Here is a 22107-nt window from a genome sequence, read left to right as displayed (position 1 = left end):
AGCATTCTGCCAAACTGTTTCCTCCCCTGAGTCCATGTAGCCAAATGTTGATAGATCCAGAAATCACACTCATGGGAGCAATGCTAGAAGGACTTGCTGAGCCAATGTTTTAAAGCTTCTGGTGTACTTCCCTATGTGGAAGATAGCAAAAGAAAAATGGGAGGATGTGTAATAGGTGAATCTTTAATAAAACAAATACTTTCTATGAGTCTTTGTGTTTAATTTGGCCATCATTTCTGATTGAATCACTGTATTCCTAGGCAGACCCTTTCTGTGTTCTCCAAATGATGGTTATCACAAGAGATTACATCTGAGAGATTACATCCATTTGCAAAATTTAAGGTGTAACTCCTTCTGGCACCTTCACACACACAAGTGAGGAAAAAAACCCCAAAAGCTACCTCTTGTCCATCCTTCCTGTTAGCAAGCTTCAAGTGACTGTATTACAAAGTTGGCCAAGTAAAAGGTGCAACATTTGGGGGAGTGATAGGAGAGAGAAGGTCTCAAAACAACACGCGTGCACATATTTTGAAAACCTGTGACTATTGCCCTGAAACTAAGTGAAGGGAGTGACACCAGGCCTGCCTGGGTATGATTCCTCCATGAAGCTGCTTTCTCATCCATTTCAAATAGTGTGTGTCCAGCTTCACTGTTTTTTTTTGCACATTGCTGTAATAAATCAGTTCCTTATCACTGTCAGTAAGAGGCCTGACCCTAAACTGAGATTTAGAGCTGAATTGCTAAAAATTGTGTAGTAAATCTAGGGAGGTTAATTAAAGAGCCTGGAAATAAATTTAGGTTCCTTAAATTTGAGGTTATAAACCTTGCTTCTCAGTAGCTCTTCCTCTGTAGAGTCAAATCTGCAGCAATATATTTTTTCCACTTCGTATTCGTGAAGTGAGCCAAGTTACTGAACAATAAGTTGGTTTGATAAGTAAACTAAACCTTTTTTGGATAACTTTGTGGGACCTATTGTTTTGAAAGATTGTACATAAGATTATATACAGATTTTATGGCTAGATAATGCCAGTAGCTTGCAATGCAATTATAAGCATGACCTTCAGAAACCATTTGGAAAATGCTATTTGTAGACACAGCAGTGATCAATAGCCTTTCTTTTTATATACCAATTATTATGTAACTTTCTTTTTTTCCACTACGAAAGCCTCTTCGTTCAATTTAACTGACTTCAAATCCATGTGATCAGTAGCTGTAATGTTTGTCATTAATGTATACATGACATAAAGGTAGCTTTTAGTCATAAAATCTGGATGGCTGTCAGGGGCAGTAAATAAGCCTCAAACAGTATTTTCAGTGACAGGGAGAAAACTCTTCAAGCGGTGTTGAACTAAAGGTAAGTGGGGAGTTAACGTTAGCAGTGTTTTCCCACTATTTTAAAGATCTAGTACTTGAATAAGAAAATTACAAATAGAAATGCTTAATGGACGGCACAAAATTTTATGCAGTATATCATCCTCTCCCAGGCAGATTACAACCCCATGCCTCAGATCTGGAGAAGCTGACACATGTATAGGTTATATATCATCAACAAGATAAGCTTCTATTTTTTATTGGTACATGTGGAGAACTGTCTAGATGGGTTGATTCCAATTCTGTGCTCATAGAGGAGGAGGAAGAAGAGGCCAAACATGGCATGAGAGTAACCACTTAATGTAGATTTGGACATGTGCAAAAAGGAAAAGAATAGGATTTGCTTTTATACGAGAGCACTAATGGAGGTACATACATGAAGAAGGTAGGAGCTGAACATTCGTTGTGGAATTGGCTTCTGCTCCTGCACAGCTTACTGCCTTTGATTTCAAGGTGGAGCAAGTGGAAACTGAAGAATGCTTTGAAATGCCAAAGTTCTTTGGCATTTTTACTGTGCTTCTGAATTCTTTAAAATGTAACCTCTGAAGTTCTGTGACTGCATTCTGAAAATGGTATAACAAGGTGATGGAGTAGTTTCCCTTAGCAGTATCTTAAATAAAAGTAATAGAGAACCAGATCTGGTTTCACTTATGTTTTTGTAGTGTAGACCCTGAAGCTGTTCTCTCACATGTATGGTTCAAAAACTCTATATAAGTCCGTCTTTTCTGAATAATGTGGGTGTAGCATAAGCAGAAATAGAAAAAGAAAATGAATAAAAAAAACAGTGAAGCAAACACCCATAGAAAGAAAAAGTCTTTTCATTGTTGAGGTACTTGTTCCTTCCCTTTCATGACAATTTTACCTTCCCTCCTATCCTTTAGTGAATAAAAAGTTTGAAACTAGCTTTCTTAATGTTTCACAGAAAGAGCGTGACTTAGAATTAGCTGCTCGGATTGGCCAGTCATTGTTAAAGAAGAATAAATCACTGACAGAAAGAAATGAGTTCCTGGAGGAGCAAGTAGAACACATCAGGGAAGAGGTAAGATTTTTATGCCTGAGTGCTGTATCTGCAGTGATGGAGAGAATTTTCCTTCTAGCTTTATTTTGTTCATATTTAATTTTCTTGGGCATCCTGTCCATAGCAGGCCAATCTGTGTTGCAGCAGTTTGGTCAGCCATTTTTATAGCATGTACACTTTTAGAAATGTGATCAGAAAAGTAATTTGACCTGTTGGCTCAAATTGGGTGATTTGAGGGGGGAAAAAAAAAAAAAACAAAAAAAAACCCAAGCCATTGAGTTTGCTCTGCCTCAGATTTCATTTTCCTCTGAAACCATCTGCTCTCTTTGTTTTGAGTCACTATACCCACTGATTTCTTCTACCTGTTTTGTCCTTGTTCCCTGGCTTTGTGCATAATTCCTCTCTGTTTTGATTACCTCACTAATTGCGCTTTTCTTTCTCCTGCCTCCCTTTGTGTGCAGCTCCTTCTTCTTGTTTCTCCCTTGAACCTATCTCAGTCCTCACTGGTTTCTTCCTTGCCAACTGATGCTTACTTGCTTTTTTCCAGATTCTTTTCTATTAATACCTGAATTAAATTTTGCCTCTTAGAACATAGCATTTGAACACAGAGGGTGCTTCCCTTTGCTTCTCAAACTGAGTACGATGTAGGTATTACATAGAAGGTAAATCACTTTTTGTACTTATGGAGACTTCGGTAGTGCATGTTTACTGAAATAATGTCCATTCTGCCTTTTCCAAGCTGGGCCAACTTCGTAGGCTTGTGTTAAACTTCCATTGTTCAGATGGGTCAGGATATATTTTAATGATTGGTAATTTTTATTCAACGTGCTCTGTATGTATGAACTTGTCAATGTTAGGAAGCATTAGGTTATACCAGGAAGCAAAGTGTTACAGGCTGAGACTTGCTATCTTCCATTAGGTTGCTAAGATCTTACAGCTTCTTGTGATTTTGCTGTATCTCTTACCAGGGAACTGTGATAGAATCTGAAGCATGTACAGTACATACATTTCTCGTGAGTTAGACTGAAGTAATAAAGTTTGAGACATTTGATGAGTACGTTTAGAATATAATATGGTGGTGCATGTGTTTCCCAATTCATAGAATGCTTTGAGTTGGAAGGGACCTTTAAAGGTCATCTAATCCAACCCTCCTGCAATGAGCTGGGACATCAGGTTGCTCAGAGCCCCGTCCAGCCTGACCTTGGATGTTTCCAGGGATGGGGCATCTACCAACTATCTGGGCAACCTGTTCCACTGTTTCACCACCCTCATTGTAAAAAATTTCTGCCTTACCTAGTCTGAATCTGACCTCCTTTAGTTCAAAACCATTACCCCTTGTCCTATTGCTACAGGCCCTATTAAAAAAGTCTGTCCCCATTTTTCTTATAAGCCCCCTTCAAGTATTGAAAGGCCACAGTAAGGTCTTTCCGGGGTCTTGTCTTCTCCAGGCTGAACAACCCGAACTCCCTCAGCCTGTCCTCATAGGGGAGGTGCTCCAGACCTCTGATCATTTTTGTGGCCTCCTCCGGACCCACTCCAGCAGCTCCATGTCTGTGTTGCACTGATGACTCCAAAGCTGGATGCTCACCATGTGGGGCACAGGCTCAGTCTGTATTGCTTGATAACAATATGCTGTGCAGGGGTGGCGTGGTAGTGTGTGCTCTGAAGGGTACATGTTGTAGTGGCTCATGAAAATGCAGAAGAGGTCCTTTCTGTTCATAAAACAAATCCTGTGTTCTGCAGTGTAAAAAAGTGTACTGGGTCTGGCTGGGATGGAGCTAATACTCTTCATGGCAGCCTACCTGGTGCTGTGTTTTTAATTTGTGACTAAAATGGTGTTACGGTGTTGATAGCAACTAGTGTTTTGGCTATTGCTCAGCAGTGCTTACACAGCATTGAGGGTCTTCTCCCCTGCCCCTCCCCATTCTGCCCCCCATTTGTGCAAGATGTTGGCAGGAGGCAGAGCTGGGATAACTGACCAAAGGGATATTCTATACTTTATGTTGTTATGCTCAACAGTAAAAGCCTAGGGAAAGGAGAAAGAAGCTGGAACATTCATGATTGTGACGTTTGCCTTCACAAGTGACAATTATGTGTGCCAAGGCCCTGCTTTCTGGCAAGTGGCTGAACATCCGCCTGCTGTTAGAAAATAATGAATAAATTCTGTATTTTGCTTCGCTTGCATGGGCAACTTTGCTTCACTGACTAAACATTCTTTAGCTCAGTCCATGAGTTTTTCTTGCTTTTGTGCTTCTGATTCTCTCCTTCACTCTGTGGGGCAGAGTATGTGCTCAGCTGGTGGGTGCTTAGCTGCTGCCTGGGGTCAGCACACCACAAAATGCGGTGTTACATACCAGAAGTTACTGCAGTGAGGTTTTTTTCACATTTCATGGCATGATTGAGTTTGGAAGTGACCTCTGGAGGTCATCTTGTCCAAATGCTCTTCTCAGTCGGGTCCACTTACAGCTGGTTGCTCAGGACCACGTCCAGTGTTTGAATATCTCCAGGGATGGAGACTCCACGACCTCTCTGGGCAACCTGCGCCAGTGCTCCGTCACCCTCACAATAAGAAAGTTGTACCTGGTGTTCAGGAGCAACCTCCTGTGTTTCAGTTTGTGCCCGTTGCCACTGGTCCTGTTCCATTAAAAAGTCACCCTTTGTGTCTGTTCACCTTCCTTTGGAGAATTGGAATGCTTGGAAATGGCAGTAAATGTAGTATCCTCCGCCTTCTTAATTCAGAGAGGAAAGAGAAGTGTATCAAAAACTGGAGATTATCTAGTGCCCACCCACTGACAGTATCTGAATCCTTGCTATTTAAAGAGGCTGAGCCATACAGTGCTGGAGGGAAGTAAATTGCTATTTTTGGCTTGGTTTTGTAGTTCTTCCTGAAATGGGTAAAGTGAGCCTCCCAAAATTAATGCATGGATTTTTGTTTCATGGTTTTCTACAGCATGGTTGGTTGTTTCTCCACCCCCCGCCCTCTTGCATTTTAGAACCCATGTCTCAGGAGGACTTGCTGCCTCAGCACATCTGATTACACAGAATAGCCTTAGTAAAGTAAATGACCTTGTTTGCTTAAAATTCTGCACATTTTAAATGCTTTATTGCATTGAGTCTGCTTTTTGCTTGATGAAGATGCAGCTTGAATCTATTTTATTGGTATTCTCTGGGTGTTTTTGCCAGTAATAACTACAAATATAAATATGTCTACAATACAAAAAGCAGAAGCCTAATAAAAACAAAAGTGCTCTGCAGTTTGTGCATTGGAAAGTGAAAACTGAGGGCCAAGTCTTATAATGCAAGTGGAAGGGAACAGATCTGTCTGATCAGTTATGCTATTTATAGCTATACAAGACAAATAAAATTTATCTCTTGCTAGGAGGGTCTTAAATTGAAGCTGTGCAGTGGTGTAAGTGCTACTCTGTAACTGGGCTTTTAACCCTTTTCATGGAGAATTGCAATATAAATTAACCAAAATTAAGGTTGTGGAACACACAATTACAGGATACCTTAACCACCCAATTTTGATGTTTTGTTCCTTTTTGATACATGTATGTACTAAATATGGAACTCCCACATGCTACTTTACTAGGGTCATGTTTTGGAGTTGTCAGAAGCCCGAACTACACCCAGAAACTGACTGCAGCATCCACTGTTGCAACAACCTCAGAATAGCAGCCTGCCACTGTGTGGTGGTGGTCTGCAGCTCAACAGGCCGTTGAGTCCCAAATGTAACCTTACTACACAAGTGTTTTAGTAATTTAATCTAAAGTCTCTTGGAGAGGAAGAAATGTCTGTATCTGAGGTCTGCAGTGTCTGTATCCAAGACAGGAGGTGACAGTCATCACGTTAAATGGATGAAAGTGATTTTTGGTTGGATCCTGCCACATTAATTTCTTGCAGTATCATTGTAACATATCCATTTCTGTGGCTGTGAATCTAGACTAATGCAGTAGTGAATCAGGACTGATCATCTTAAAGAAGGTGAAAGAAACATGTCTAATAGCAGTAGATAATTGCACTTTTGAACTTCTAAAAAAGAACATATAATGCTGATTTAAAAGGTACACTTTTATTTTTTTCCAAGAAATAAAGGAACTGGTTCTGGTCTGTTCCAGTCTTGGCCTCTTGACTTAGTCTGAAGACGATGCTTGGAGGATGAATAACTAGCTAATTTGTAATGGGTTTACTTAAGAATATGCCTAGAAAATCAGTTTACTGATCTCCAAGCTTGCTCTTTGTGCAGGTTTCTCAGTTGCGGCATGAGCTCTCCATGAAAGATGAGCTGCTCCAGTTCTATACCAGTGCTGCTGAAGAAAGTGAGCCGGAGTCCATCTGTTCCACCCCGTAAGTTAATTGATCTACAATGTTGAACCTTCTTCTAGTACTAAGCGTGGGTAGTTTGGGCAATTTAATAGCTTTGAAAAGTAGTAACGTGATCCCTGTATTGGCTGGAGCTATAAATGGGTCTCTGAACTTGGTGCATGGCACCAGCTGGAAGGATTTGCATCAGACCAGCTGGCTATCTGGGTGCCAGCAAGAGTCAGGAGGGGAGAGTACACAGGGAGGCTGCTGATGCAGCGCTGTAACTCGCAGGAACTGGGTCACTGTGGTGGTGAGGCAGACACAGGTCCCCCATACAGTACTCCACTACACCACGTACCTTTGCACGCTGTGCTAGAACATGCTACGTGTGTGACCTTTGAGCTTGAAGGACCTGAAGGCACTGTGGAAAAATTCCAAGCCGAGGGAAGGAAACAAAGCATAGCTTAGAGCGTGGGTTCCAGGCAATTTGCTGGCTGGACAGCATCGCCGGCTCTGAGGGGCTGTCTGCCCCTGCTTGCAGAGTTCCTGCTGCATTCTGCTGAAGTGTGTGCAGCATTAATCAGGAAGCTACTGGATTGCTCCCTGTAGTAAGGGAGTGAGTTCCTTTCTCGTAGCCTTGGCTGAATAACTTTTCCGTAGGAAATGTGTGGAATGATAAATAAATAAGTAAAATGTTCTCTTTTAAAAATCTCTATAAATATATTTCTGCCCAAACATACTGACATGAACAAGCTGTATTTCACGTTGCTCTGGGTGGTTTTGAGACCTCTGTTCAATCTGTTCTTCTGTGAGATTGGCCATAACGCAGGTAAAAATGAGTTAAAACTGTTGTTTTTGTTACAAGGCTCAAGAGGAATGAATCTTCCTCCTCCGTCCAGAACTACTTTCATTTGGATTCTCTTCAAAAGAAACTCAAGGACCTTGAAGAGGAGAATGTTGTGCTTAGATCTGAGGTGGAACTGCGCCCTTTGTGTTTTGCTTAATACAGTTGGTCATTTAAATGCCAGAATGCAGCTATAGAGAAGCATGTATTAAAAGTTGAGAGAGTCTAATTAAGAGTGTGTAATTCCACATGTGACACAGATCTCTTTGTAGCTGTTTAAATACCACCCTTTGTCCCAAATGAAGGAAAGGTTGAAACATGGAAGCTACATGAAGCTACATGCAAAGCAGTTTCCTTACCAAAAGAATGTACAGGATCATGGGCAGCTTTTGGAGTCCAGCACTGCACTTTGAAACAGGTCTTAAAGGGCTGACCTGGTAGATATGGGTGACTTCAGCTGTAGATCTGAAGTTTGCAGGCTGGCATGGTCTCTCTGGTACAAATTCAGTGTTTGTCAAAATAAAAATCAGTAGCCTTAATTTGCATTAAATATCTTCAATTTGTGTTTCAAGTCAGGCTGTTATTATTTTAAGTTGAAGAGGTGTTTTTCTTGCCTTTTATTTATGATAATATTCCCTTTGTTTCACAGACAACAGTTTTTAAAAATTTATTTACTGTTCCCTGTCTGTCAGAAATAACACTTCATAATTGAATATCATATGAATGTTACATTTTCAAAGAAACTTTTAAATGCTAGGACCATGCTACCATTTTGCAAACATGTAGCAGAGTATAGCAAAGGAAATACTTTTGATCTAAGAACGAATGTATGAAAACAGAGTCTCATTACCATTTTCTACTGCAAATGTAGGGCCGGCTGCAAATAGGTAGTGTCACGTCTTTGGACAAGACATTGCATAATGGAGAGTGCTGTACACTTCATTGAGAAGTTGTGCAAGAAAGATGAGCAATAGATGGTTTGAGAATAATGAAGGTAGAGCTAGAACTGATAGAGCTGCTGCGTCAGGAGCTGATAGGAGAACCCCATGTCACACCGGCTTTCCTGCCAGGGAGCTGCAGTCTGTGCCAGCAAGGCACAGGATGGAGCCAAATCTGAAACCTCTGGGCTATGCAGTTCTCTACAGATGCAGTCTGTGGGTGTCTGTGCGTGCCCCCAGCACTGGGAATAGATTACAGACCCACCGAGGTGGTGGCAGACAGAACCAGCTGGGTGTCACCACGGTCCCCTTGCACTCCTAGAATTGGAGTGGAAAAGACAAAGCAGGGAAAAAGGTGGCACTAAGGTTTTATGTGGGATATATGGTTACAGTGCCAGAACTTTTCAAGTACTATCCGAATGTTTATTAAATGCTTGAATGTTTAATTCAGTTATTTAAACCAAGCATTTAATCTTTTTATGGTGATACCTAGTTTTGGTCAGGTGAACAGCTAGTCTTTTGTATTGTCAGAGCTTTTTTTTGTTGTAGTGCAAAATACACAAGTGACATCTAGTGGGGGTATGGTGACAATGATGCAAGTTTCTCTGTAGAGTAAGGCCCCTGTCCCCTTTTTCCAGAACATGAGGGAGAGCAGACACAAACTGTAGTTTCTCACTCTCTTCCTGGAGGAGTGATTAGAAAAGCTTGTTTTTCTGAAGCAGATGAAAATGCAGTAACAGACCGGCAAAGAACAAACGTGCTAATGTAGCATATTTGATGTGGATTTCTTGAATAGGCCTGTCAGCTGAAGACCGAAACAATTACTTATGAAGAGAAAGAACAACAGCTTGTCAATGACTGTGTAAAAGAGCTAAGTATGTCCCTATTTCTTTTGACTTTTCATTCAAGATAATTCAGTAAAACATCCCAAGAAATCTGATTTAGATCAGTCAGTCATGTTTTTCTGTGGTACTTACTTTCCTTATATAAATGGTTGCAAGGAGAAGATTTCTGTGTGAAATTTCACAGCAGAAAATTCTGGGTGTAATCTACATATTTCTCAGTTGCAAAATAGTTTTGCATTGAAAATGTTAGTGTTAAGGGAAAATACAATCTCCTTTGCAGCATTGGGTACTTTGTGTCTTTCTGGTTTTGTGTTCTACTGTTGTTTTTCAAAAATACCTTGCTGTGTATTAGGGCAAGATTCTGCTGAATCAAGTGATGTTCCAAAAGAACATCTTTTTGCTTACTTTTCTGCTTTTGGGTTTGTGATGTTAATTGTAATCGCTTGTCTTGAAGGGGATGCAAACATACAGATTGCCAATATCTCCGAAGAGTTAGCAAAGAAAACTGAAGATGCTGCCCGGCAGCAAGAAGAAATCACCCATCTTCTCTCTCAGATAGTCGATCTGCAGAAGAAGGCAAAAGCTGTAAGGAATCCAGTTGCAAGACTACTGTTGTGATTTGCTACTGTTGTAGCTGGAAGACAAGTTATAATCCTCTGTATACTAGAGCCTAAAGGAAATTTTCCACCTTCCTTATCTGGGTGACCCTGTTTGATGTTTAGGATCTAGCGTACTTGACTAGAAAGCATCAATTTATTAAAAGATGCTTATATGATTTATCAAATACAGTAGTTAAGTTTATTTTTTACTTACAGAATTCTGCACTGATCTTAATAACTTCGATAAGACAAGAATGTCAGTGCAAGTATTTCACTGGGCACATAGTTGTTTGTTTTAGGGTCTTGGAGGTTCGTTTAGCAGGGTACAGACTGATGCTAGGTGTTCTGGTGTTAACATTCTAAATGTTTTTAAACTAACACGTGTGGACTAATATTGCTGCAAAGACAGTCTTGAGACAAGTTATAATTTTCCTACTTACCTGTAGTATAGGATACGAACATCATCATAGGACAAAACATCACAGTATTTCTAACATTTTTTGGCATATTTTAGTGTGCAGTTGAAAATGAGGAACTTGTCCAGCATTTGGGAGCAGCTAAAGATGCCCAGAGACAGCTCACAGCAGAGGTGAGTACTTTACTTAGTATTACAAAAATTTAGTAGTAGGGCAATGGCTGTTCACTTTACTATGAGAGTTTTAGTCTAAGCTGAATCAGAACTATTAAATAATCTTGCCTATATACATGGAATGAAGGAACATTTATGTTCCTGGTAGAGTTCAAAACTTTTTCTTTCCTGCTCTCTCTTCCTTCAACTGGCACACATTTTGAGAAGCTGATGCTTATGGGGCTATATAGGAACCCCTTTAAAGACTGACTTCTCTAGGCTGGGAGTTTGAGCCTATTTTGAATAGTGAGATAACACAGAAGAGCTCATTCATGCTGTATTTGTTCAGTGAATAAACTGAAGGCAGCCCAGGATTTCTGGGTGCTACATTCACATGAACAAAATGGTCAGAATAGAATGAATAAAGCTTGATCCCCGTAGGATGTGTCTTGTACTTGGACTACTTGGTGTTGAAGGTGGGAATGACCATAGAAGCTTTTCCTGCTGATGAGCCTTTTGTATCTGTGGTACTCCACAAAGATTGAGCTCATGCTTCTCCATCCCTTTCTTAGAGAAGATATTAACATGATCTGTTTCTAAGTCAGGTAGCTTATTTTTACAAAACTTGTAGGAATGTGGTATTTCAGACTTCTACTCCTTTGCCAAACTTGGTTGAAGTGGTTGATGAACTCAAAAACTATGAGGGTACACAGGCATCTGCAGACAGTGTTTACATAATAAGATGGGATTTCCTGAGAAAGTCAAGCTAAAAATAAGGGGTAGTCTTAGGCTGCTGGAGGTTATGTGTATATAAGTGTATCTTGGGTTTAAAATTCTTAGGTCCTTTGCAACACTGAAATGTTTTGTCCTTTCCCCATGCTGTTTCTGTGGTCATCATGGCAGTAATTAGGCACTATATCTGATCAGACAAGAGATACTTTTAGCTCTGTATCTTCTCTTTGGCAGTGGCTTCATGTAGATACATAGGTTAGGAAATGGAGCAAGCAGTTCCTTCCTGCATCATAGCCCTCCAGCCCCCCTCCTTCCCATTACTGATTCATGTTACTAATGATTTTCAATTATATTCACTCACTGAAGTTCTCTGCCTTTAAAGTGAAATAGTCTTCCTTACACCATTATCTTTTACCAGTGTTAAAAGAATTCGCAGGCTTTTTGTGATGATAGTGCAGCCCGTAAGGTCTTGGACTGTTTTTTGTATGTCACAGTTACGAGAGCTGGAAGACAAGTATGCAGAGTGCATGGAAATGCTTCATGAGGCTCAAGAAGAGCTGAAAAACCTTAGGAACAAGACTATGCCAAATGCCATATCACGTCGGTACCACACTCTCGGTCTCTTCCCTATGGTAAGCAGCTTTAAGAGAAAAAACCTGAACTCACCAGAAAACAACCAGCCAGAGGATATGTATTTGCATGTGACTTACAGCTTCGGGGACAGGATGCTAGGCCAGTCATGAGCATGAGTGAAATGTGTTAAAGGATACCTGAGTGATCAATTTTGCATACCTGGTTCTGAAACAGTGGTGATGTGCAGTTACTTGTTTTTTTTTCTGCAGTGTTATATACAAGCTGCAGCTGGATGTGCTTATGCTGTGAATTGTGGGTAGCATTAATAGGTTGTTACACAGTTCTGTACACCTTTGTTATGCATCTCCTGTACTGTGGTGGCAGATTTTCAGTAGGAGCTTCCTGTTTTTCTTCAATATCCTTGGAGATGTAACTTCCTACTAACATAAGTAATGTTTTCTAGACATGGTGTCCTTCTGGTCACTTGTTACATACATTCTAGTTCTTCAGTCCTTGAATAGGTTACACGTATATTATTGCTTTAGGGTCACTGAAAATTCAGTGATTCATTAAAAGAATATTTGTTGCTAATATGTATTATGGTGACATCAATTATGGCAGTGTCACTGGTGTTAGCAACTTTGTTTACTTAGTTTCATTTGATTATGACATTGTACATTTAAAGTGTGGGTAATGTTCAGTACACTCAAGCAAATGAGGAAAAAAAAAGAGTGGGTAGGAATACCTAGGGAAGTTCACTGCCTGGCTCTGCTTGCCTGTGTATCTCTAGAATAATTCCATTACTTCGGAGAGCAACGATATCAGTGAAGTTTCTTTTGAGTTAATTAATGTAATGAAGGAGTAGAATCTGTCCCGCCATGTCTTGCTTTAACTGCTGAAGAACAACACAGATTATATTTGTGCTCACAAGAAGTAAATTGTCAACAAAGACTTAGCTTGCCTCTGTGTTCCCTTCTGAGATTGAACACAGGCCAAGTTAAAGTGCAGACATTTAATGATACAAGTTGTACTTCCACAAATACAGTTGAAATCCATGAAAAGTATATTTGTGCTGGGATAAGTTTATGTGTTTTGTATGAAAATTGTTTTCAAATGTTGAATTGTGGGACCACAGATCATTTAGATTTGTGAATATTTGATACTTAAATCCTGCACCTAACTACATTTAGGCAGTGAAACTTAATGACCAGCAGTGGAAAATTGATACCCTGTCACCTTGAGCCCTGTGGGGAAAGTATATAATGCTTTATGCCAAGAACCCTGTCTTCTTGTTGGTGGGTAAAGTTGTGAAAAGAAAGAGTGTTTTCTGTTTATTTTAAAACAAATTAAGCAAAACTTTATATGTGAAGAGTGGGTGTTACTGAGTAGGGAATTTAGTCTGGGAAGTTGGGGCACTGAATTCTGTTGTTGCCTGTGATGGCTTTTTAGGATCCCTGGCAGATGTTGTATGTCTTCAGATGGTAAGTACTGTAGCAGTACAAAGCTAAGCCATAATTTGTCAGTGATTTAGATACATTCATTAGTCTTCCCGCTTACCAGTCAATTTTCATTTTTAAACCTTTCTCTTTTTTTCTGGAATGACACCTTATTAGTTATTAATTATCTTATATAAGTAGCTAATTCTTTTCTGCAACAGCAACCTATTAATACTGTGGTATTTGTTTTTCTGTTGTGCTTACTTTTAACAGGATTCTTTGGCAGCAGAGATAGAAGGGTCAATGAGGAAAGAACTGCATTTAGATGAACCTGACTCTCCTGACTTGGCGTACGACTGAAAAGAATTGGTTCCCAATTGATTGATTATATCTAAAGTTAATTATTATTTAATGAGAAAAGAAAAGACATGAAATAGAAGAGCTAGGATTTTAGAAATAAATATTTCTGTCAAAGTGTAAATGACAGAGGGAAGGGAAATAAATCATCTGGTTATTGGTGTAGTTATATTTTCTGCTAAAGCTACCAAAAGAAAACACCTATATATAGGTTTTGCCTTGTCTTAGGAACATTTTGTCCTCATTCTTGAGTGCTGAGAACAGAAAAGATTTGTTATTCTGTGTGTTACCAGGATAGGTTTCTTCATTTAATGATTAGGGGATGAGTTCAATTCCTTGAGGTTCTAAAACCTCTTCAGGTTTTAGAACAGAAGTTACCAGGTAATTACTGATCTAATCCAGTTTTCGCAGGGATACAATCAGTGCAGAAAGGGGTTCAGAGTGGCAGGGGATTTACAGTGTGATGTCCATTAAGTGTGTGCTAAAGTTCTCCTCAATTAAACAAGAGAGTGGTTTGAAACAAGCTACTTGTGACAGTCCAAAAGTTCCAGCTTGGCAAAAATTGCCTTACTGACATGAGTTGCACAGGCACTCTGATAGGTTCATCTCACCTATTTCTACAAAGCCTGAACTGGTTAATTTGAAACAAGTTAATCCTATTTAGAGGGTCTGTTAGAGAAACAGAGTTTACAAAGAGAGGACAGTCAGGGAAGGTACAGTAGCCACTTTCCAGAAACCTTCTAAGTGTATTTACAAAAAGCTTGCACATACTTAAACCTTCTCTCAGCATGAGGCAAGAATTTTAAATGACACTTTAATTAGAAAAATGTAAGATCAGAAAGATATGAGCATGCTCAAACCTTACAGGATCCTTCTGTCCTTCCAGAGTAATCTAACTTAAGGATCATTTAACTTCTTTATAGTGTCTTTTATATTGCTATGTATGTACCAAGTAAGGATACCTGTGTTTTTGTTTTTATAGCTTGTCTTTGGTTTTATTTATTTGCTCAGCAGTAGTGACTGTAACGTCTGTGGGACCATATATTGATAGATGCTTTTAGATTCAGCCCCTTAAAGGTATACAAAGAGCCTATGCACAAAGATTGCAACTGTTGAGCGCTCGTGGACAGAAGGAAAGAAATTTAAATGACATTCAATAGCATAAGACATGCTATCATTGTTATACCATGGCAGTGTTACCTTTAAGCTCTAAGGGATGTGTTGTTCTTGTGTTCAGCCATTGTTGAACTGTAAAACAAAACAGCAATGGCAGTTCTGTAGCATAATATAGGGCAAATTTGTTTTGTCACAAAATTTCTGCTGAAGTGTTATCTGATCTTAATCTTAAAGCAGTTTGTTACGATACCAGGAGAACAGTGATAAAGAATGAACTCTAGAAGTAGATCAAAAATTAGGTTTCCAGCCTTGACAGCTACTCTCTAGACTCTCGGTCCATTATATTTCATATTATTTTTTTCTTTTTTAAACGCTATTTAAGGGTGTTGGAAATGGTTTTCAAAAAGAAAAGATACAAGACTTTCTTGCATAGAGATACTTGGTATAGAAAATTCAAATTCTCTTTTAAAATGGATTAGCCAGTTCATAGTTAAAAGTTGAATGGAGATGAATTTTGTTTTGTAAAAACTCCTTTCCACACAAGGGCTTTAAGGTGTTTTTAGCTGATGTACTGAAATGCTCTTTCACTTAATTTTTATTAATATTTGAGAGTGTCCATGCGCATAATTCTCAGAAGTTCTGTCTAAAATATTCCAGGATGATGGAAGTATTGTGTTGATGGATTGAATGTAATGGCCAGACTGTAGTGAGTGTGGGACCCTATGCATACTACTTTATAAAAACTATAAAGACAAGGTGTTTGCTGGAGCTGTGAATAGGAAGGGTTGTTAACAAGCTGTTATGTGTTTCTCTGTTCCTTCTTAAGGTAAGAAGGCACTGTGTGTTTATTAACTCTTTGTATGTCTTATCAGTCATCAGAAGCGGGTCTTCGAGACGGTGAGAAATGTTAACCAAGTTGTCAAGCAGAGATCCATGACTCCGTCACCAATGAATATCCCAGGCTCTAACCAGTCCTCTGCGATGAACTCAGTCATTTCTAGCTGTGTCAGCACTCCACGTTCCAGTTTCTATGGGGGAGACATCTCTAACATTATGATAGACAACAAGACCAATAGCATCATCTTAGAGACAGAATCCTCTGACAATGGGTCAGTACTGTAGCATTGGACTTTGCTTTTGCTTGTTTCTGACTTGAAGGGAAAGTATTTCTAATTTCCTCTTTTTGTCTTACATTGTGCAGTTAATACAGTGACATGTCTTCAAAAGTTACTCGGTGCTTTTAGCTCTTGAGCACTGAAGTTTATTTAAAAAGGAAAGCTTTTTGAAAGTAATGTGTGTCAGTGTCTGCAACTTGCACCTGTTCTGAGATGCAGCATCACCAGATGATGTAAAACCACCCTTTGCCTTTGCAACTGTGGTTCAACAATTAAAACTAATTATTTTTTCACCATTTTGCATTGATGCCAGGGAGTTCTGATCTAAGTTGCAACTACAGCTAACTCTCTTCATCCTAAAAATAAATAAATAAATAAAGTTGTGTGTAGGTAACCTAACACGAAAACTTGTGAATGAAACCAATCAGAATTTTGCTCTTCTAACTGTTTATCTCTTCCCCCAGTACAGCTCCACACTACGCTGTGTATACTTTACAGTAAAAACGACTTAATATCTCAAAACAGTGAATATTTTTCAGCATAATATACTCTTGAGACTCGTTATACTATTCTTGCAGAGTTGGCTCTGTAAGATGTGGCCTGCTTACTTGAGTTTGTATAACTGTAAGAGACACACAACAAGTAGACATCTCTCGTCTCTTTGTAGGAAGAAGCTCTTAAGTAAAGCACACCTTTTCCAACCAGAAGTTTCCAGGCAGGAACTAGAATTCAAAACAGCTTTAGTATAAAAGAGAAAGAAAATATTGGTATCTGTCCTTTTGCTCTCTGGATGAGTAGCAAGTTGTTCCCCAACATAGTAATTTAAAGGTGTTGTTGAATGTCTCAAAACCGTCCTGTGGAAGTTTTAAGCATCTCTATGAATTCTTTTTTTCTCCTTCCCCTCCTTTTTTACACCCACACCCCCTCCCCCCCGTGTGTGTCCCCTGTTATGTTTTAGAAATGAAGACAGGATGAAGAAGCCTGGAACTCCAGGGACTCCGGGCTCCAGTGACCTCGAGACTGCCCTCCGTAGGCTGTCCCTCCGGCGGGAGAATTACCTCTCAGAGCGGAAATTCTTCGAAGAAGAGCAGGAGAGGAAATTGCGGGAACTGGCAGAAAAGGGCGAACTCCATAGTGGTTCCGTTACCCCCACAGAGAGCATCATGTCACTGGGAACTCACTCCAGATTTTCAGAATTCACTGGATATTCAGGAATGTCTATCAGCAGTCGCTCCTACCTGCCAGAAAAGCTTCAGATTGTGAAACCACTAGAAGGTGATAACAAAGGGCCTCGGCCTTTATCTGTTCTTATTAGTGACTCTTTGTGGTCTCTTATCCATCACCAGAAAGCAGGAAATCTTTGCAATACATATTCTTTTTACTTTAGAGACAGTAATCCACGTTGTTGGTTTGAAATCTTCTAACTACTACATTTTTTCACAAGCCTTAAAAGTATTAGGAAACAATTCCAGCCAAGGCAGTAAAATAAATGTTACAGGCCACACATGCATCAGCAGTGCAGCTTTACATCTGACCTAAATCTCAGTGTTGCTGTTTCATACTCAGAAAAGGAAGGTGGTTGAGTGTCTGAAATCTAAGCAGCAAGAGTATTAGTTCATCGAATCTCAGTTGGGCAAATAAGTGTTTGGAAAGGCATTTACTTACTTCAAATAATTCAGTTGGTCTAATAAGACTATTTTTGTGATTAAAAATGACTTCTGGACTTCAATTGGCTGTTTGAGTGGCTGCACACAAGTCTCTGTGGCTTTGGGTTTCATGTGTGAAATAGTTTGTTTGTTTTCTTTTTTTTTTTTTTTTTTTTTTTTTTGTTTAGTGAAATTTTCTCCATATATTGTCTCAGAAAAAGGCCAGATACGGATAGATGGTAGTCAGGGCCAGAGTTTTATTTCAAAGTGCATTTCTGTAGTTTGTCTAGCAAAGGTGACAGAGCACATATAGCCTGCCTGACTTTCTTCAGTCCTTTCAGGTTATTGCTGGAAGTTAGTTGACTAAATTCCTTCAGGTTTTGAACAAAATTAACTGTTTTCCTGTAGTACTTCACAGGTATACTAGTTATATAATTTAGCTTTGGTTTCTCTCTCTTTTCCTTTAACAGAACTCTTGTGTTATGTTACATGGTGTGTTTTAATTGCAAAATTTCATTTTTTCATCTTTTTAGAACAAATTTATTTCATCTATAAAAAGCATTTAGCATGGCACATATTGAAAGCAAAAATAACCCTTCTTGTGTCCTGAAGAAAGTGATGTGCTGTACCTACCTATTCAAATGAAACTATAGTCGTAGCACACAAGTCCATACTGTTTAGCAGATTTTAATAGTTTGTTTTCATGACTGCTTTTAAATGGTCATAAAAATTCTTGTACCACATGAGAGAAGGGATGATCCAGCTTTGTTTCAGTTACTGGTTGCTACCACTGTACTAGATTTCTGTCACCATCCCATTATATCTGTTTTTTTCTTCCAATAAACTCTTAAAGACTTTATCATCTTTCTATCTGTCTGGGTTTTTTTTCCTGGTTTTGCTCATTGTTCTGAGTCATTTTTTTTTTCTTAAAATTATTGTACCTTTTAAAGTATTTCTCATGTTTGGTTTTAGATCTCATTTGTAGTATGTTTATATCTGCCTGTTTCACAAGTTTAGTGCTTGTTATCTTTTATTAAATACATGTTTATGATTCTGTTCCTCACTTCAGCTTAGTTTCCTAAATACTTATCATGAGGTTTTTTTTTTTCAACTTCATGGATACTTTCAGACTACTGGGGCAAAGTAGTCTGTAGTACCTTCAGACTGTTATCAGCAGTTGTACCTTTGGTTTTTATTGTTTTCCTAAGGGTGCTCATGACATAAAATGAAAGAAATAAAAATCAGTTCTATAATAAATTTCAGGTTAATGGTTTCTACTCCTTTAAAGCAATCTTTTAAATCCCACAGTAAAATAAATAGATGACAGAAACACTGAGAAATGAATCATCATCTTTTGCACCTTTAAAAAAAAAAAAAAAACCCACACCACACTTTTTTGGTTGAATAGAATGGTTGCTTGATGCAACTTGCTTTAGTTACAGTCTAGTGGGTTTTTTGGTTTGGTTTGTTTTCAAGCTGTGCATCTGCAGCTTGTTGTGCCATAAGCACAAAGTAGCACTCCATGTCCTGTAGGAAAACAAGAATCTTGGACTGATTATGTCTTCACCCACCTCATTGTAATTGTGGCAGCGACACGTCATGAATTTCTAAGCTTTGTCTGACCCCCATGGTATAGATGCAATGGTATCAGGAATAGAAGAACAAATTTCATTTACTCTATTCATATTGCTCTTATTTCCTCTTGCTTTAGCTTGGCAGTCCCACTGTTGTACACTAGTATTTTTTTATAATCATAAGAGAGGTTACAACTGTTGCATTGTTTTCTACATTTGTGTTAATTTTCTGTGTGGTGAAGTTAAAGCTATCCCTTACACACATTCTATGAGATCAAGATTAAACTCAGATATCCTCTTTTTTTTGATGAAGCTTAGGCCACTGATTTCCAGTTGCTAAAAGAAAACTAATAGCATGTAGTATCAATAGAAATTTTAAAGTTCAAAATGCAGACATTCTGGTGAATATGATATATTCTCAATTAAATGCTTGTACTCTGCCTGTACTCTGCAGAGTTTCTTTTTGGTGAACTTTACGGTGGAAAAGATTACGTCTTCAGAAGCTTGCATGTAGAAGTTAATTAGCAACAGGATTTTATATTTGTGTGCAGTGCAGAAAGAAATTTTGATTTCTGTTGTTCCTTAATTTTTGAGAATATTGTCAAACAGCAGAGGCCTTCTCGCTTAATGCTTTCCAATTTCTGGCACTTCTCCACAGTCTGGAATATTTCTTTTATATAGAATCAAAAAACCTTGTGACAAATCAAAAATAAATACAAGCTATAGGGATGTCTCTTCTCTACAGTTATTCGTTTTGGGGTTGTAATGGTTTCTACTTCTTGAGCCTCAAGGGTGCCAGTCCTCTTTAGTCCCTCAAAACTTACTTTAAATAAATAATTAAAAAAAAAGGATCATTATCCAAAGTAATCTAACAGATCCATTTATTCTGAGCTAAAAATTACAGATTTAAAAAAAGTGAAGTAGGCTTAATTAAAATGCTACTCACTGATTCCAGTCAGTCCAAAAAAAAAAAGACTTTTTCCCTGTTCACTTCCTAATTACAATAATCTTCCTGTAATGCAGCATCCTTATTTTGAAATGACAGTTTTTCTCATTCTGTGGGATTTTTCTCAGATGCAAAATAAAGTACATAAGAGCCACCCCTTCACTAGTTATTATGGTGGTTTAGATTTTTTGCACATACAGTGCAATGAATTGAACGTTTTTGGTCTTTGAATACTGATGAGATGTTTGTATGCCAGCTTGTTGAGTAAGTTGGTATTCTGCTCTGGTGAGAGGGGACAGGAACAATACAGCAAAAATTCTCTGATTTGAGTTGGGAGAAATCAAAATAAAGATGTTTTACTTGTGTCATAGGACTGGGAATGTATAGTTTTAAGTCATACATTAAAACACAGTAGTGATTGGTGGGCACATAGGAAAACGTAGGCCCTTGCAAGCAGTGTTTAATCAGTACTTGAGGAATAGCATAAATCCGTTGCTGATATCAGTGGGCCCATTTCAGTGTATATATCAATTTAACTTGATACATTGCTGTTTCTGACTCATCGTCTCTTATTGAACACTGAATATTGAATGCTTTTCTCTGTAAAATGCACCTCTTTCCTCACTCAAAACATTTTTCTGACAAGGACGAAGCTACAGGTACAGTAGCATTTAGTCATGTCGTAGTTGAGTTTCTGTAGCATCGCGGCTCAGATAGGGGCCATAGAGGTATTTAGACTTGATGTATAGGTCAGAGGTATTATCAGCTTCAGGCACATGTAAGTAAATGTGGCTTTCCTAGCATATGGTAGAAAGCTGAAGTTGCTGTGCAATCTAGGTGACTGCTGCCTTCCTGCTGGCCGCCAGTAAATGCTGGCATTCTCAGCCGCTTTCTTAGGCTGAGCTTAATGTGGGAACGTGTGGTATATGTTCCTCTTGGAGTTTTCTGTGATGGTGCTCAGATCAACTATTAAATATAAATTCTATCTACTGCTGCTTAATCTTGTGAATTTAGGAGGATGAGAATACTGACAGAGGAGGGGATGTACATGTACGCAAGTATGCCACATCTTACCACCATGCTAAGTGCTAATGTGATCAGTTTATTTCATATTCATGTGGAAATGCTGACGAGTAGGTGAAGTACTTTTTGCCTTGTAGCATGTCTTCCTAGAAAAATTAAAGCCTAAATATATGAAACCCAGGAACATTAAAGGTTTGGAGCTCTCAAACCTTTGGTCTTCTGGATAAACAAAGTAGGATCTTCTGCCTCTAAGGTCTGATTACTGATTTATTTTGCTTGTTGTTCTGTTCCTTTTCAAGGTTCTGCCACTTTGCACCACTGGCAGCAGCTGGCTCAGCCTCACCTGGGTGGGATCCTGGACCCAAGGCCTGGGGTTGTCACTAAGGGCTTCAGGACCCTGGACCTGGACCTGGATGAAGTGTACTGCCTTAATGACTATGAGGAAGATGAGACAGGTGACATTTCTTACAAGGGCCTAACTACCTCGACGCCAGTTCAGCACACAGAGACCTCAGGTGAGAGGTCACAAGCACAAGTGACTGTTTCAGACAACAAGAATAACCCCCGCCAATCTCAGGCTTTCACAGAGGAGATGCAGGAGTCCACGACTGACGATGATGAGGGGTCTGGTGAGGGAAACTCATTAAGTCCAGTAAAACTGACATCTTTACAGGATTTTGATTACTGGGCCATTCTCGCATCTCTCCAGAACAGCATCCATAGTATCGCTTTGTGTGTAGCATCTGCACGTTAATGCGTGCAGTGGTTAGAACATAACCATCCTAACATTGGCTCAAAAATCCTTTCTTTAATAATCTTTTAATTTGACTTTTTTTTTTCAGTAACAGCATCTGTGGTCAATATTTTACTCTATTTTGATAAGAGAAGGCTGCTAAAAGGAAGTGGTTTGTTCACAAACCTTTGTGTGGCACATATGCAACATGTATGTGTATTTAGTACACACTCTTCAGGGTATATAATGTATAGACAATATATATTTTGTATGCCTATAGTGGAGATGTTCTTCTGACTGTTCATAAGAGGTGATGCTATGCTTTAGATTTTTGTACTTTGGGAAGAAACCAAAGACTAAATGATGAC

General features: G+C 39.0%; 1 protein-coding gene across 8 annotated transcripts in view; it reads left to right on the top strand.

The window, feature by feature from the left end:
* Positions 1 to 22107, top strand: part of TRAK1 (trafficking kinesin protein 1) — a 131614-nt gene that overhangs the window by 93514 nt on the left and 15993 nt on the right. For 6 of the 8 annotated variants that reach the window (XM_032991192.2, XM_032991198.2, XM_032991191.2 and 3 more), the window contains 11 exons: positions 2294 to 2410; positions 6636 to 6736; positions 7560 to 7668; positions 9273 to 9351; positions 9776 to 9906; positions 10435 to 10509; positions 11715 to 11852; positions 13503 to 13579; positions 15575 to 15811; positions 16776 to 17092; positions 21306 to 21635. In XM_032991192.2, coding sequence (XP_032847083.2) covers positions 2294 to 2410; positions 6636 to 6736; positions 7560 to 7668; positions 9273 to 9351; positions 9776 to 9906; positions 10435 to 10509; positions 11715 to 11852; positions 13503 to 13579; positions 15575 to 15811; positions 16776 to 17092; positions 21306 to 21635 — 1711 coding nt within the window. The remainder of the gene's footprint in view (positions 1 to 2293; positions 2411 to 6635; positions 6737 to 7559; positions 7669 to 9272; positions 9352 to 9775; positions 9907 to 10434; positions 10510 to 11714; positions 11853 to 13502; positions 13580 to 15574; positions 15812 to 16775; positions 17093 to 21305; positions 21636 to 22107) is intronic. The other 2 variants (XM_032991189.2, XM_032991197.2) reach the window with 1 other exon arrangement.

This window comes from Tyto alba, unplaced genomic scaffold, assembly GCF_018691265.1.
Source record: "Tyto alba isolate M040663 unplaced genomic scaffold, T.alba_DEE_v4.0 Super-Scaffold_46, whole genome shotgun sequence".
Classification (NCBI taxonomy): Eukaryota; Metazoa; Chordata; class Aves; order Strigiformes; family Tytonidae; genus Tyto; species Tyto alba.
The sequence above is the reverse complement of the archived record's forward strand: the minus strand, read 5'-3'. Positions and strand labels throughout refer to the sequence as shown.